The sequence below is a fragment of the Aricia agestis genome, chromosome 5, assembly GCF_905147365.1.
Source record: "Aricia agestis chromosome 5, ilAriAges1.1, whole genome shotgun sequence".
In the NCBI taxonomy this organism is placed as follows: domain Eukaryota; kingdom Metazoa; phylum Arthropoda; class Insecta; order Lepidoptera; family Lycaenidae; genus Aricia; species Aricia agestis.
Window position 1 is genome coordinate 6,399,607 of NC_056410.1, and position 17,609 is coordinate 6,417,215.

The 17,609-nt window shown below is 35.1% G+C and overlaps 1 protein-coding gene across 1 annotated transcript in view; it reads right to left on the reverse strand.

Annotated features, from left to right (window-relative positions):
• Positions 1-477: 477 nt before the first annotated feature.
• The window catches only part of LOC121727061 (flexible cuticle protein 12-like), a 34,067-nt gene continuing 16,935 nt past the window's right edge, over positions 478-17,609 (reverse strand). The window contains exons 2-3 of the mRNA XM_042114737.1: positions 1,343-1,518; positions 478-667 (exon numbers count right to left, since the gene is read on the reverse strand). Coding sequence (XP_041970671.1) covers positions 478-667; positions 1,343-1,518 — 366 coding nt within the window. The remainder of the gene's footprint in view (positions 668-1,342; positions 1,519-17,609) is intronic.

Here is a 17,609-nt window from a genome sequence, read left to right on the forward strand (position 1 = left end):
CTCGCAGCTTATTTTACACTATTACTATTATGCACAAAAAATCCAGTAGTTCGAAAGATTATAAGCGCGTTCGAACTTCGTTGCTTCGAACAAACAAATTCTTCAACCTTATAACGTGTAACAAAACTAAGTGTTAATATTTTAGGTCTTGGGGTGTGTATGAATCCCCTGTATAGAATTCACTGTAAAAGTAGCAGCGCTGAAAGAGCAATATTTTTTTCACTTTTGTATGGGGAAACAGGTGACGCTGGGGCGCTTGCCCATACAAATCACAAAAAAATTGAGTCTTTCAGCGCTGCTATTTTCACAGTCTTCAATAAGGAACACATACACATCCTAAAATATTGTCACTTAGTTTTATTACATTCTGTATAAAGTAAAGGACATATTAAAGAAAAAACTAGAACAATTAAATTAAGCCGTTTATTTCATTAAACATTTCAGAATCGTTCGTTGTTCCTCGTTTTTTGGGGGTTCTTAGTTGTGGGGGAGGTGGGGGGCGGACGGCTGGAAGCCGAGCTCGTTGGCGACGTAGGTCACGGTGTAGGTTTGACCGTCGGTGCCGATGTAGGAGAACTCTCCCCTGACCTCAATACCCTCGTTTTCGGTGCCGACGTTCTTGAGAGCGGCCTGCTCACCGGCGCGGATGCCGTTGCTGGTCTCGTAGCTGTGAAGAGAATTTAAGACGTTAGTGGATGAAGCAGGTGAGGAACAGAAAATTGCGGTTTTGTTGCATTTTTTTTATCATAAAGAAGGCAGGTCACTCTAGCCCTGACGTCATTGCGACCCATAAGGATATTTTGTTGCATAGATGAAGAGTTTAGGGCCCGGAAAATGATTTGAAATCAAAATAAACAATAGTTAAAAAAAAAAACTAAAAACATACTTTTTTTTATTTTATGCAAAGTTTCGAATTAAGTAGTCTACTGTAGATAGGTAAAAATCGTGCTCAAATATTCCATTACATACATGCGGCCCAAGCTAATAAAAGCGTATAAAAATATTAAGTATCGTATAGTATAGTATATAGTAGTAATATTAAGTATCGTATAGTATAGTATATAGTAGTAATATTAAGTAGCGTATAGTATATTAAGTAAGTATTTTTAACACGCTTTATTATATTTACGTATAGCCAGATGACATCCCGTACATAACGACTGTTAAAGTTAGTGCTCGAATTAGTATCACGTTACCTCTTTCGTTTTTCATATGAATGAAAGAGAAGACATGACATTTTAACAGCTAACAGACGTTGGTGAAATTGGGCCTTATACTATTCTGTAAACTTGCGATTAACGACTCATCGCTAAACCCAAAACTAATATAGAATGAGTGTTACCTGTATGCGTATCCGTCGATGCCGATGTTGTTGTTGTCGAAGCGGAGGACCTCGGCGTGCTCGTCGTTGGAGTTGCGGACCAGCTGCTGGCTGTACACCTGCTGCTGGACAGGCTTGACGTCGAGGGTCACGGGGCCGGCCACAGCGGCGGCGACGAAGAGGGCGAATACGACGAACTGTGGGACAAACAATGGTTGTATTTTTAAGGGAAGTTCTATGTTCGTAGCAGGCAAAGATTCCGCTCTTGAACATAACAGAAGGTATATATCACCAAAACATATTAACATTTTATTTTTAATAGAACACAAAAATAACTTAGCAGATTCCAAAGCGTTTTACGTTTTTCACAAACTATGTAAACATAAATCTAATTCCAATACTAAAATCACAATTTTGTACTCGAAAGACGGGTAATCAAAAAGACATGATGCATTTTGTCACTGTTTGTAGTCCTTGTATATTCCTTCTAAAAGTTAGGAGCTAGATGTAATATTACAACCTGAGAGACCGGATGTCACTAATCAGTAAAGGCATAATAATTATAAGAGGCCTATTATATATATGGTACAACCTGAGATACCGGATGTCACTAATCAGTAAAGGCATAATAATTATAAGAGGCCTATTATATATATGGTACAACCTGAGATACCGGATGTCACTAATCAGTAAAGGCATAATAATTATAAGAGGCCTATTATATATATGGTACAACCTGAGATACCGGATGTCACTAATCAGTAAAGGCATAATAATTATAAGAGGCCTATTATATATATGGTACAACCTGAGATACCGGATGTCACTAATCAGTAAAGGCATAGAGAGGCCTATTATTTCTATGTTCTTAGGTCGATAATTTTAAGGTCAAATGAACACATTAACTACCTAGTTAGTAGTTCTATGAACATATTTACAAAATTCTGACTAGAAACTAGACTCATAATATAATTAACTATTTAATTTCTATAAAAGAATCATATAAATAAAATGGATAATATCAAAATGGTACTCACGGATTTCATTTTGAGGTCGGTTAGTTGCTGAGATGAGCAGGTAACTGAAGATTAAAAAATGTTGCCTTATTTATATAGTCCAACATCCATACTTTAAATAAATTATTCAAGAGGCCCATTTTCGATAGGTAGAATATGCTAATTATGCGAAGATCCATATAAAATCTCTTCATAGAAAAATCTGAACTCTTTGAATACATTAAAAAGTCTCCGGATTGCTAAGAGAGGTTGCCGTTAAGGGCCTGGCAAACTGGTTTTGGATGAAGTTACAAATTTTGACATTTAAATGGTAATAACTTTACATATTATTCTTAGCGTAAAATATTTAAAAATACTACATCCTATATCGTGCAAAAGAAATTGAATGTTATTTTCATTAGTAATCATTAAAAAATAGATCGTAGTGTACTGATTATTTCTCCCCTTATTTTAGAAAGTCAGGATTTAGCACTTATAGCTTTAAAAAAAAATGTTATAATATTGTATACCTTACAGTATTTGAGAGACTTAAAAGTTCGCTAGACGTAGTCTTAATAGTAGTATTTTTAACCGACTTCAAAAAAAGGATGTTATCAATTCGACGCGTATGTATGTAATATTTCTAGAACTGAACAATTTTCATATATTTTAGTCTATATATCAGCGTCTGAACAAATGTACCAAATTTCAAAAGTGTATGTGTATGTTTTATGTTTGTGTTCGGATATCTCTGGAATTACCATTCCGATTTTAGTTTTTTTTTTTGTTGTTGTACTAGGTATTGTTCAACTTAGGGAATAGTGCAAGTTTCATCAAAATCGGTTCAGTAGTTTTGGAGGTAGGAGTTTTAATTCTTAATTACGTACAATTTTGAAGTCGGTTTTATCTTTTTAAAATAGAGTTATTCTAGGACTAGGAATGTAAGCATAGACACCGTCGTCCCAATTCCCTTAACCAAAACAACATGTTAAATAGTAGCTCCGATTCGTTCCCTCAAATCATAAGATCCGAAATCGAATCCCGGGGACATTAAAAAGTTTCCAACAGATGTCCCGTCTCGGTGAAATTATACGTACAAAACGGGACAATGCATAGGTAATGCGAAACTTCGCAATATAAAAATCATGAAAACTCCACAAGTTCGCCGATTGAATAAAGTATTCATTAAAAGTGGAAAGTTCAGAGGACCAGGGGTTGCTTTTGTTGTCACTTAAATATGCACAAAGACTTTTTTAATTTTATAAATTACCTAACCTTTGCCCGCGGCTGTGATCGTGGTCGTGTAAATGTTACATATTAGTGATATTACTTATGTTCGTCGGCATGTACGTCACGGCTCTTAATGGTGCGTTATCGTTTTTTATGCGTAGAATTTATCGAATGCCATTTGAATAAAGCCCTGGTGCTGTCTATTTTTGTAGCTTTCAACTCTCCCCTTTTTACACCTAACCAACGACGTTAAATGAAAATATTACCCGTAATATTAATATACAAAAGTAACGATTGTCGTAATAATTGAGTGGCGCTGAAATATTCAGGGCCGTGCAGGTGGCGCAGCGCTGCGGCCCCGTTTCTTTATGCATGAGGGCTCTTGTGATTCGGAACGCACGTCGCCGATATGTAGAGCATAGAGCAGGTTATTGTAGAGCCTTTGTATGATAAAAATTCTGAATATAAAATAACCTAATTTAAAAAACGATTGCAACTTTAATGCTCTTAGCGGATTAGGCAGAGCACGCCAACGTCCTTCCTGCATCATGATATATATAGAAAAATATTTCTATCAATATTCTGAGATATTGTCACATTACTGGGCATAGGCCTCCTCCAGAGTACGCCACTAATGTATTTATCTAACTTCTAAATTACCTGCTAAATTATTATTTTCCTGAAATCTACATAATATAGTATAGCTTTTATGTATCCAAAATCTTATGCCTGTTATGTAAAAGCATATTTTATCAATGAAAATAAGAGGATATAAGATTTTCTCATCATGCATAATTCATCTGACGAACTATCTGTCTACCATTTAAAACTATTCGATAATGAATTTCAAATCAAATATTTGTAACGTACTATAATGTGGTCGAAACTACGAGAAATTCTAAAAAATTAAATGTCAAAATATGTAATAGTAGGGGAGGCAAAATAAGCTTATATAGGCTTCCCTATACAAGCCTACATGTCTCTAGTTATCATGGTTTCTTAGTTGGTGGGTTCAAAAAAGTTATTTTCAAGTATCTATTAAAATCCGTCAGATTAAGATAGCGGATATTGTATATTCCAAAGAAGCTTACACTTAAAACTCTGATGATTTAAACGTACGGTAAGCTTGTAGGAACTTTTAAAATTAAAAAAAAAAAGGTTCAGATATCTATCTATTATATCTAAGCTTCCAAGATATGTTATGTCGCACTTGACTAAATTATTCAGTCCTTGTTGTCTAAAATCTTGTAATAAATTATTTTTATTATCAATTTATTTTTATATATTTTCTTTTTTCTTAACTTTAAAATGGATGTTGCTCCTTAACGCACAGCTAAAACAAAAAACGCTTATATTCTTTTGTACTTCATTTTACCTAATCTACAAAACCTACTAAGTCTCCACGGTGCTCGAGTAACTACATGAATAGCACACTGGTCTCCCCTACTATAATGTACCTAGCTTCGTGTGGCCTAAGCTTGACCGGTGACACCAGTATGCAGATAGGATTAGGCGATAGTGTATTGCGTCATCGTTTAAAGTTCATTCACCTAAGAGTGATAAGCAAAAGGTTAATGATATATTTAAAATAATTTCACGTCTTCTATCGATCTTCTTTTGTTTAATTATGTAGCAAAAATCTCATAGAGGTACAATGGCTTTAAAGAACCCATATAAATTAACATTGGGGCTTATTCAACACTGGAATAATATTATATTATTACAATTTACAATGTACAAAATTATGACCAACAGTTTTGGTATTTAATTCAGACTTTCCAATTTAGTTTAAAAAGATTATTTTAAATGACGAATTTTCAACAATTTACTACGTCTTACTAATGTAAGATTAACGTCGCGTAGAATCAAGATAAAGATCAAAAATATAGTTATTCGGTAAGTAAATATGTATATCGTTAAAGGGGTATGTATCTATTTGAAAGTCGCTTCTATCTTCGTGCTGATCAATCTCTGGACACAAGTGGATACCTCAGGAACATTTACATTTATATTGGCCTCAGACGTCCGCCGATCCTCTGCAAGGAGAAAACTCTTCACTTCTTTGAATCGATTCAATTAGATTAACTCGAATTCCTTATATTGTTTGAACCTAAAGTTATTCTTCCATCAGCATTACAGATTTGATTTTAATACTATAATTTAAATTTTTTAACAGTTGTCTTTTGTTTTCTTACATTTGTAAGTTTTTTTCTATTTCAGATTTTAAATAACTTTCCTTCTTTCAGAATCTTGTAGACTCTATTAAACATTTTACAACATTTTATCGTAATCGAGTATCGTAAATATCGTTATAATATTATAAAAGGCACCTATTACAAGCGATAGTTAATAATGAATGGAATTCACATCATGCTATTTCAATTAAAGCCAGTCTTAATAACTTAAAACTTTGATCTTTCCATCCAATATGCACAAAGTGCATGCTTACCTGCAAACTCTGGGATTGATGAATTATTAATATCCGCAGCCAGCACCCATCTTAGTTAATACCATTAACGTTATGAATATTTTTCAAAGAGTTCCTTGATCAAAATGAAATGAACCTGCGCTTACAATCATAAAAGTAAAGTAGCAAAGCTGTCAACCATTTTTACCACCACATTAACCATTACGGGTCTCGTAGTCTTAGTCTTTCCAATAAATTTGTCTACGCACAATAAAAAAAGTTGGTATAGTATAGCAGTAGATATGGAAACGACACAACAACTTACTCTTAAGTAACTTAGCAGAAGTAGCATTCTGTTATGATTCAACAGTAATCCGTTCGTTATTGATGCAAATAAAATATGATTGCAAAGGCCACAATAATTTATTGTCAGCTTTTTATTGTGAACAAATGCAGTATTTTATTGTAATAGGCTTGTGTTAGGATGTCAGATTATTTGGCGCTGGTCAGGTGAGGGGCGCCCAATTTACGGGATTTTGTTCAAAGCCCATCAGAGCTTATGTTACGGCTTTTTAGATTTTATTCACTCGTTTGTTTTTATTCTGTCCATTAATATTAAAATATTATATGAAATATTTTGTTTCTTTTAATAATTAAGTAGGTATCCCAAATATACAGTTCGTATGTTATAATACTAGCTGTCCTGGCAAACGTTTCTTTGTCATATAAAGTATTTCGCCCGTATTATTTTATTGAAGTGACTAAATAAGTATGTGACCATGGCAACGTCCATCGCTATCCCGTCGCACAAACAATGGTAGCCGTCAGTCTCGAGTTGTAATAATTTACTATTATTTATTCAACAAATGCACTTATCAATATAAAAAGTACCCAGTAGCCGATTCTCAAACCCACTGAATATGCATATAAAATTTGGTTAAAATCAGTTAAGCCGTTTCGGAGGAGTATGCGGCCTAACATTGTGATACGAGAATTTTTTATATAAGATTGTGAGATATTAGACAATGATTGTTATTGCTTTTGCTCCTATAATAACGAGGTGCTTATAAATCGTCATGTTTTATTTTATTTGGCTACTTTCTTTTGGTAATGTATTTATCCTACGAATAATAAAAACTAAGGAAACGTAACTCCCATACTATTACCGTTTTAAATTTGGTTCCATTCGAACGGTCATGTAACGTCAGCCTGATACCGCTCAAGGCCACCTAATATTGCAAATGTATTGAAAATGTGTACCTTTTTTCCCGGGGCCTGGGGAGGACCACCGAGGTATGTGGGACTCCCCGAGTTAGACGTAATATCCGCGTCGGGACTACCCACTAAAACCCCAACGGTGTTCCTGCTCCTGAAGGTGGGACTACGGGAAACGCGTGATACACGACCGCAGCCCCACCACCTCTGCCTCTTTGGGCTCCACTCGTGGGAAAATGTGTACAGGATTTTATTAATAACACATTACACTAGGTACACATTTTTGACAAGACGTGTTGTAATTAGATAAATATTTACAAAGAGAAATAGCAATAAAACCCGAGCAAATAAGACTCTTATTTTTTGTAACACAAGGTTCATTTCAGCGTTTCGTGCGAAAATAAAATGCAGTCGTCAGCACTTCGGGTGGATCACAAAGGTGAATCGATCAATGTCTTCGTTCTATCGCTCATTCACAAATCCAAATAATACCTCCTTTCTAGGTGAAGAAGATAAACCTGTGACTATGAGGGTGTCTGAATTGAATGATATTTTAAAGATATTCTGAAAGGGCAATTGGCTCACCGCGTAATCCTACCACTGCTGGATAATTTCCTTGATCGGTAGGTACTTAGGCATGCCCCCCTTAAATATTAATATTATTTTGTTTTTAGTATTTCTTGTTATAGCGGCAATAGATATACACAATCTGTGAAAATTTCACAAGTCTTATAGCTATAGCGTTTCTTGAGATACAGCCTGGCGACAGACAGACAGACAGACAGACAGACGGACAGACAACGAAGTCTTAGTAATAGGGTCCCGTTTTTACCCTTTGGGTACGGAACCCTAAAAATGGTATAAAGAGGTAAGAAATTAGTAAAATCATTAATAAAATCCTGTAAATATTAGGGAATGTCTAGCTCTAGATCATTCTATTCTATTCATTCTAGGCAATCACAACAACCCATACACATTTTTAAAAAGTTTCTTAGTCTACTTTTGGATATCGTTGATCCAATCGAGGATGTCCATAAAGATTTTATATCCATACTAATTTACAAATGTAAAACGTGTCTGTTTGTCTACCTTCACTCTTAAACCGATGAACCGATTTTGTTAAATTTTAATGTGCACATACTGTAAGTCCCGGAAAAGAACATAGGTATTTAATGTGTTTTTATCCCGGAAGAATTTAAGGTTCCCGCGCGATTAATTACGCGTCTTTTGGGTGACGAAGTTACAGCTATCATCTAGCACCTAAGAATATACTTGTCATTCAAACAAAACACTAAAAGCTTTTCTCTTCTTTGTCGTTTTCTTTATTAGGTACTGAAAAAGTTCTCCTCTACTTCGGTTGTTAAGCTCTTCCATTTTGTTCGGTCTTCTGCTTCTCTAAGGGCGGCTGCTGGCAAAGCTTTTAAAGTACAGTAAATATGAAAGTATTTGTATTCTGAAATCGTAATAATTCATTAATTGGCACCGCGCGCCGGCCACCGGTCAGAATGGAGTTTATTTCTTCACAAATCCCTCTATACATTTTTATTGGACCCCTCACCTTCCGTCCGATACTACGTGATAGTATTTTTTACTAGAAGGGCCCTTACAAATGAGGCGATCAGACGCCGTTGCAACCTGAAATTTTAGGGGGTTATAAGATTGAAAGATTTAACTAATGGTGAAATGTACTATCAGAGAATTTGATACATATGCAGTTGACGGACCTACGTCATTTGGTCGGACCAAATGTGTTATGTCACTTTAATGTTAGCTGAAGAGCCCCCGCAGACTGCAGACTTTCTGTCGGCCGATAGTTTGATCGAAAGCTTAATCAGTACGAAAATGTATGAAGGTGCGCTAAACGATTTGTATCGGCCGATAATAATATACTTACTGAAACCCCAATTTGGTCAAACTATCGGCTGGCTAAAAGTTTGTAGTCTACGGGGACTCTAATTACGCATTCGTAGGCAGATCCGCCATCTGCCTACGAATCAACTTGTTCAATGGTACAATACCTATGTCGATAAGAACCACACACTAGTAACCTAGATTTTGCATCAACTGAGGGTTATGTCTCCTGTAGCCCCATACCTGTTTATGTGATTGTTTAGTTAAATTGTATGCATAAGCGCCCATTAAGGACTTCTTTAAAATATAAGCAGCATGTGAAAAGGACATACTCAAAATAAATACGTCGATTATATGGATATATAATTATAAAAACCAATGCTTTATTCCAATAGCATTCAAATAAATCGCCGTATGTGTAAGTGGCTTTATGTGATTTGTTACCGATTTCCGTGGCGGGCCCCGTCTGTCGAACGCAGGTGGAATCGCTGTTACGCACTATTACATACACCGCGTTTATTTGTTTCCTATTTTTATCTCCAACTCAATAATATTTTTGTATCTTAAAAATGTTTTTTTCTTAAGTGACGAGAGAGTTAAAAGTCTTAATTAAAGACGTGAGTGGAAGAACCACATAAGTAACATTTTATTACATAAGGACAATAAGTCATTTTTTAACTTATAATTTAGACAAACCTGTTAACTTATCTACTTCATCATCTGGCTAATGTATCTGGCTATATATAAAATCCTCATTTTTTTCATCACAAATCGTTTTCCCGGCCCTAAAACCTTCATTTATGCAAAAAAAACGGCATTTTTTTATAATTGTTACTTATCTGCTTCTTCCACTCATCTCTTAATTATTTTGTTTTGCTTAAGCTTAATAAATGATTTCTATATGTAAAAATTGACTATTATAACGCAAGAAAATGTTTTACCTCAAAATCAATCGATAGTATAAAATTGTAATTAATGAAAGTTCTAACTAGTTTTAAAAGAGCAGAGGAATAACTAGAACGGAGCGAGATGTCATTAAAATGATGTCCAGAAGAGCGCCGCACAGTGCCGTTTGTTACCTGATACCATACCAGACACTTATCTAGACAATCCCCTGTCTATAGCGCTAAGCAAAAATCCATACTAATATTTAAATGCAATAATATGTCCGTGTGTTCCCGCTAGTCCCTATCATGACGCACAATATAACACGCTGTACCTATCGTCTTAGATTTATTTTGAATCCCGGGAAGGGATTTATATTAATTTTTGTATTAGAAAGCTTTCGAACAAAATGTATTCCCATCGACGCGACGTCGTGTATTTTTGTGAATGTTAATTAAACAAAATAGAAAAGTGCGAATCTGTAAACCAAAAGGCACCGGTGAAGTCCGTAATTTGACAAATACACACGCGGGCAAAAAGGGCAATTTTTCCCGCGTCCACTCGCACGTGAGGCGAATTCGATCATTTTTTACTTATTTCCCCCGATTGATTGGATGATGACATCGATATAAAATATTATAAAGATAAAATATAAAAAAATAATGAACTAATTAGATTCATAAAAAAATATCATGATCGACGACTAGGTTTTGAATATATTTGTTTAAAATAGTATAGTTGTTATAAATAAAGTAACTGAAAAACTCTAAACACACTACGCCGAAGTTACGCAACTGGGCTTGTACCACGAAACCGTTTTGAGTCTCAAACAATCGAACGAGAATACTACGTCCTACTCTTACAAACGTGAAATGACGTTGTTAGAGCAGGACGCAGCGTTCTCGTCCGATTGTTTTAGTCTCAAAACGGTTTCGTAATAGGCCTACTAAAGCGACGGCATCGGCATGCTACTTGAACTTAAGACTACAGAATATAATGCTGACGACACATTATTACACAGTAGAACTTCCGTCTTGTAACTTTGGCATAATTAGCTAATGTACTTAATAATATAATAATATAATGAATTTGTAATGTTATGCCTAAAACAAACAAATTGGATTACAATCAGAGTTCAGAGACTTAGAACCATTAAAAAACGCTAAAGGATTTATGCATTGATTATTTTTGTTACAGTGTAATTTGCAAAAAATCTTTGTGCCTGCCATTGTCATTTTTTTAACTGTTTTGAATAATAATTTTATTTATATCTATCTATTTTAGTAAAACATCAACGCTGTGGTTATTTTCCGTTTTCCCCTCACAAACAATACCAGAGGGCAGGTGAGTTTAGCGATTAGCGGCGGTTCCACATAAAATCCCAGTTATGGTATTTTTTACGAAATTGCTGTTAAATAGCGGTCTGCGTTTTCATGCGCTTTGAGGTGACTTTTCTAAGCGTTGTTTTAGAGTTGGACGACCAATTTAGAAATTCAATGAAATGCGGTGTAAACCGTTTGGCGTTGTGTTTTGTCGAGTAGTCGATACGACGCGGTGCATTTTTAAATGAGACATTAAAAAATGAAGTCTGTGTTCTATACAAGAAGATACAATTTGAATTGAGAGACTAGCCACCAGGAATTTCGGGCTGGAAACAGGCAGCTTGCAACTTGAATGGCTCATATTTTAACAATGCATCGCAATGCCTCGTTGCAATGTAGCTGACCCTAAGGGTACCAAAGGCTTAAAAACAAGTAAATAAAAGCGATGCAGTTTTTATATTCCATTGTATTCACGTAAAAACCATGTAATTTATTGGCTAGTTTTCAAATTTCAACTAAATCTATATTCGTATTTTGTCCCAGCTTAGTTATGTTTTGTACCTGTAGCTGGAATAAACAAGAAAACTGTAATTCAGGTTCGTGCTCAGACTACAGGCAGGGCACAAGGAATTATAGCGAAAGAAAATTAGCACACACTTAGGTGTAATAAAATGAACTTTATTCTTGAATACGCTTAGTAATTTACCGGACTCACCTTAGCTTTTGAAGTTATTAACAAATATTATCTATACTTATAATAAAATCGTAGGAAAGTCAATTCTGTACATTGAAAATTTTTGAAAAATAATACTTGCGACGTGATCTACTATGCTGACGCGGACGAAGTATTAGGTACTAGCGGGCACCAGCTAGTACCTAATACTTCTTAAGGAAATAATAATTAATTATATAGATTCTCTTACCAAAAAGATCGAAAATTATTGACTTTTCAAATGTTTTCTGAACTGAACTGAAAAAGGTTAAATGCTAATTGTCATCAAAATCAAGCTTAAAAACCTTTTCTTTTTTTAAAATTTGTCAAAAACCTCCACTTCCTCCGCCTGAAATTGAAAACCGACCATGCGCAATATAGGGTTCCTAATAGTAGACAGACAGACGGACAGACGGACGGACAGACCAAAACTATGAGGGTTCCTTAATACTACGGAACCCTAAAAAGGGTTAGCTATTTATAAAACAATATATTTATAATCAGAACCAATGAAGCTTGTAATGATTCGCGAAGTTCGGTGAAGGGTGGATCGTAAATTCGGGGCAGGTGTTCGCAAACTTTTATCAAATGGAGTTATTGAATCCCTAATCCCCTTTTATTGCGGGCGAGTAATAAAAGCGGGAAAGGTAATTGTTCCCAATCGCGAGCGAAGATAATAGGGTATTAATTTCTTCCAAGCATTTTATTTTGTTTCCCATTGAGCGTTTCTAGGTGTTTCCGGCAGATATTAAACATTTGGTCCTCATTTTAAGTACTATGACCGTAACTTTAAAACTTAAAAAAGGTGAATATTTTTTGCTAAGATAGAATGTAATGTAAAGATGGCGCGATGAACTTGACACATACAAGCCAGGTTGGCCGACGGTGGCGATGGATCGGGATGAATAGAAGGACTTGGGGGGAAGCCTTTTCCCAGCAGTGGGACTGCATAGGCTCTTAACAAAAAAAAGAATGTAATGAACTTAAAATAGTGGAAAATCTAATATGTAAAATTCTCGTGTCACGGTGTGCGTGGTTGAACTCCTCTGAAACGGCTCGACTGATTTTCGTGAATCTTAGCGAGTATATCGACTAGGGTGGAGAATCGGACAATATCTACTTTTAATATTGATAAGTGCATTTGTTGAATGAATAATAGTAAATTATTACAACTCGAGACTGACGGCGACCATTTTTTGTGCGATGGGATAGCGATGGACGTTGCCATGGTGCCATACTTACTTATTTAGTCACTTCAATAAAGTAATATTATGGGCGAAATACTTTATAAGGCAAAACAACGTTTGCCGGGACATTAGTACACGATAAAACTATAAAGCATATTTTAAATATTCGTTAGTAAACATTAACATTACGTTTTTTTAATATCCTGTTCGTCTACTTTAGACCAAATCTTTCATCGTCTATTTCATTTTAACTAAAAAAACACATAATATTAGTATATTATTATTTACCTATCCAAATTCTCAAAATTAGCTGTCTATTCTCAAAATTCTCTCTCTATTCTCTATTCTCAAAAGCTGTCAGTAGCTTTTGAGAATAGAGAATAGACACTTTCATTAAAAATATGCCAATACAGATATCGATCCATCGTACGGACGTTCTCAATACAACGTCCATTACACACAGCCTCCAAAAAGTATTATTTGAGTGAAACAATCGCTCAGGCCGATCCGTCGACACCGCCATTTGTCACCCATCACCTTTAAAAGCTATTCACAATCATTTCTCTTTTTTAAAAACCTTTAGACACTTTCTTTTCGTTTTTCAATCGCCCCCGTTCGAGCTATCGCGATTAATGCTTCTCGCCGCGAAAATATGTATACAGAGTTGCTACGACAAGAATTTGCACTAATATTCTTTTAAAGTATCTGTTAATCTATAAAGTTTTAAACACATGGGAGTGAAAGAATGGAAGAGAGTTATATTTTAATAAAAAAAATGCAATCACTCATACTAGCGTAAGTGAAAACATAATAATATAAGCTTTGGCTATCAGATTTATGTCGTCATTTTCAGAAGCCTACTTTTCCTCATAGCTTTAGGCACTTTAATTTATATTTACTTATTGCTGAACATAAAGAAAAAACTTGATTTGCCTTCTAACGATATTTGATGACTTTGTAATACTTTATTATTTTTGAGAAAACATTTGAAAAATGTCAGATGCATGAAACGGAACCTATATCACTTATAGAGATTGACACTGTTGAATCGAAATCAAATCGATAAAAAAGCGCGGCCATCTTAAGTCGCCGGCACCACTGAAATGTCAGTACGAAATCGATAATTTCGATTGCAATTCCTTTACAAAGTGATTCGATATTTTTAAATTATCGATTAATTTTTGTTAGGTAACTTCCCTACTATTGTCAATTATAATGTGTCACGCATATCATCTTAGAACGCACAAACTATAGAAAACTTATTTTTACGAATTACAAATAGCAATATGGCTTTATGAATACAGAGCTTTATTGCTATTCCTAATTTTGCATTTCCAGTGACGCGATGACGAAAATTTCATTTCCATATTATTATTTTACGAGACATATAACAGCTCTATACACATATGTTGGAATTAGAGGCTGAGCCGGCCGGACAGGTGAATGGATGTCTCGACCGCTCTTCATCGTTCACCGGATATTTGAAGCCTGTAAAGCCTACAATATTCATTATAACAACTACTTTTTTGTATTAAAATGTGTTTAAAGTATTTGTTTGACGGCAGAAGTTTGGCGGTGAAGTTACTAAGAGAAGTTACACTAAGGAAGTTATTGTAATTCCTTAGATTCAGGCTTCAGGCTTAGAGTCAGTACACTTAGGCTGCCAGCTGTTTTGGACTGCCCATTGCAATTTAAAAAATCCATCGCATCACCTCGAAACGTTGCAGTGTGGTTTAAAACTTAAATAATTAGCTTACATTTTTTAGGTTGAGACCTTTGAGCTTTTAATAACTTTATAATTATTATCAAATATTAAAATGCGTATTGATAGGCAGAGGGGGCAAAACAAGCATGTTAGGAATAAATACATGATTATTTAGTATGTAAATAATAAACTCATGCACACAGACATTTTTTTTTTTATTATATTATAACAAAAGATCGCCGGTATACTCTGAGAGTACCGAAAGGAAAAAAATGGTAAAGTTTTGTAACAGAATACAATGACAAAAAAATGTTCTGTGTAATGATTGAATGATTTTAATATTAAAATTTTGCAAATTCAACAAAAAACGCAGCCATCGTAAATTAAACGTGGCACAAAACTCGAACACACTTCATCGGCATTCAATGCATATGGATCAATCACTAAAACTCAGTGGCTATAAATTTCACCCCGTTTCACCCCCTTTTCACCGTTTCAACCCCTTTTCACCGTTTCAACCCATTTTCCAGCCGTTTTCACCTCTCGCCGCTGACGATTTGTCGTTCACGGCGCGGTGCGTTCGTCATTACTGTACCTTTATTAATGGACTTTTCAATTGTCATGAAATATGAGCTGCGTTTTGTTTTGAGTTATTGGCTGGAAGTTGGCGTCATAAAATTTATCAAGAGCTAGATTTTAACGGCCTAGCCTTTGTGGTTTAAAATGAATTCTGGATCGGAAATTTTCACCATGCGTATAATACGTCCACTGACTTTTTTACACTTGCATTATATAAACAATGATTTGATATTATTAAAAAAGTTCAAAACTATTTTACTTATTATTATTAAGAACTTCCATTAATTATACTACAAAAGAAGAAAATAAATAGCTTTTATTGACTGAAAATTTAGCTTTAGAATTCGCCGAATTATTCCACTAAAACAGAGCTTAAAAAGCTCGATGAAAGCACACATTTCCTCTGAAAGCCGGTATCAATTCCTGTCAGGTATAAAAGCTTACAAATGATTTAGCGGCGCAAACCGATTACTTACTCCAGTTCACGTACTGCGGTGTACTTGAGCTTTATCGGAACTTAACAGGTAATACTTATTGGGTGTGAAAGCTCACGGAAAAAGCTCCGAACATAATGTGCATTTTATTTTTTGATTCGAAAAAAGTTATCGTTGTTGTATGTAAACCGTTTTACTATTCGTAACTAATTTCACTTCAAGTTAATTTTAGCAATATAGTTAGTTCATTCAAACATAATATTGCTTTTAAAATTAATATTAAAAGGAAAGGTTGTGATATGCATTAAATAATAATAAGATTGTTGAAATATTGTATTAATCAATTGCAATTTATAATTATTGTACTAGATGACGCCCGCAAATCCGTTGCGCCAAAATTCGTTTATCGCGCAGGGACCGTACATTTTTCCATAAAAAGTATCTTATGTCCTTTCCTGGGACCCAAAGTATCTCCATGCCAAATTTCAGCAAAATCGGTCCAGCGGTTTGAGCGTGAAGAGGTAACAGACAGACACACTTTCGCATTTATAATATTAGTATTGATGGTATGGATGTTTATATACAAAGGTTTTTAATAAAACAAATCCAATTACGTCAGCGCTTACTACAAAGCCACAGAAATAAAACTAACCTACAAACAGCTCGACCCCAAATAGTGTGTGGTTAAAATAAAATGGCTCGCACAGTTAACATGAGTATAACAATTTGGCAGGTACAGTGTAGCGGTCGAGCGGTCCCGCGGGGGCCTTACACCTTAGGATTGTACAAATAAACACGAACAGTGTGAAACCCGAAATAGAAAATGTTATTGTAAACTATATTGTACTCGGCGAAACATGGCGATAGAGGTCATTGACTCCCTGTCAAAAACTTGTCATTTTCTATATAAACCGCCATTGACAATGAAGTGTCAGATGTTCCTAGTCCATTGTCATTCGCGGTTTATATAGAAAATGACCGGTAGAAAATGAAATGACCGGTACCGCTATGTTTCACCGAGTACGGTGTAGATGTTTGTTGCGATATTCGTTTATGCACTATCAGGGACATTGATTTGCCACCACCACAAAAGGTAGATGGTGGACCTACGTAAATTGGCCGCGTTATGTCAAACCCAGCCGACAGATCTTAGCCAATATTGAATTGACATAATCCGACCACTCAACTGCCTATGAATCAATTTCTCTATCAGCGAAATATATTCAGTGGTAAATGGTGGACCTACGTTATTTGATTGGGTCCTGAACGCCACCTTCTTAGCCACTTCCGGCAATCAAAGTATCAACTTCATCCCTCAACAAAATCTGTTTCTGCTGTTTTAGGTAACGCTGTATAAAAACTCAATAACCAGGAGAATAATAAAGCTTAAACTAATCAACATAAGAGTCAACAAAAACTAAAAACGGCTAAAAATATAAAATTATCACTTGTAGACTAATTTACTTAACAAATCAAGCATCAAACCAGCCATCAAAATACTTATTGAAATATTTTATAGCATAAGATTGCTATAGCGCTGATTTAGCATTGTACAATTTACCTCAAGCCAGCTTTATCGTTCAATTTTGGAACGAACTAAAACTATTTTAATATGTCACAAAGTTTTATACAATTTTCATTCGAGATGACGCGTTGAAATAAGTTCAATCAGTAGTTTTTGAAACAAATAAGTAGAACTCGTTACGAACTTCGCTCACCTCAGGTTGAGTTCGCAAGTTAAGCGCGTGCCAAGAAAATCCTGACTT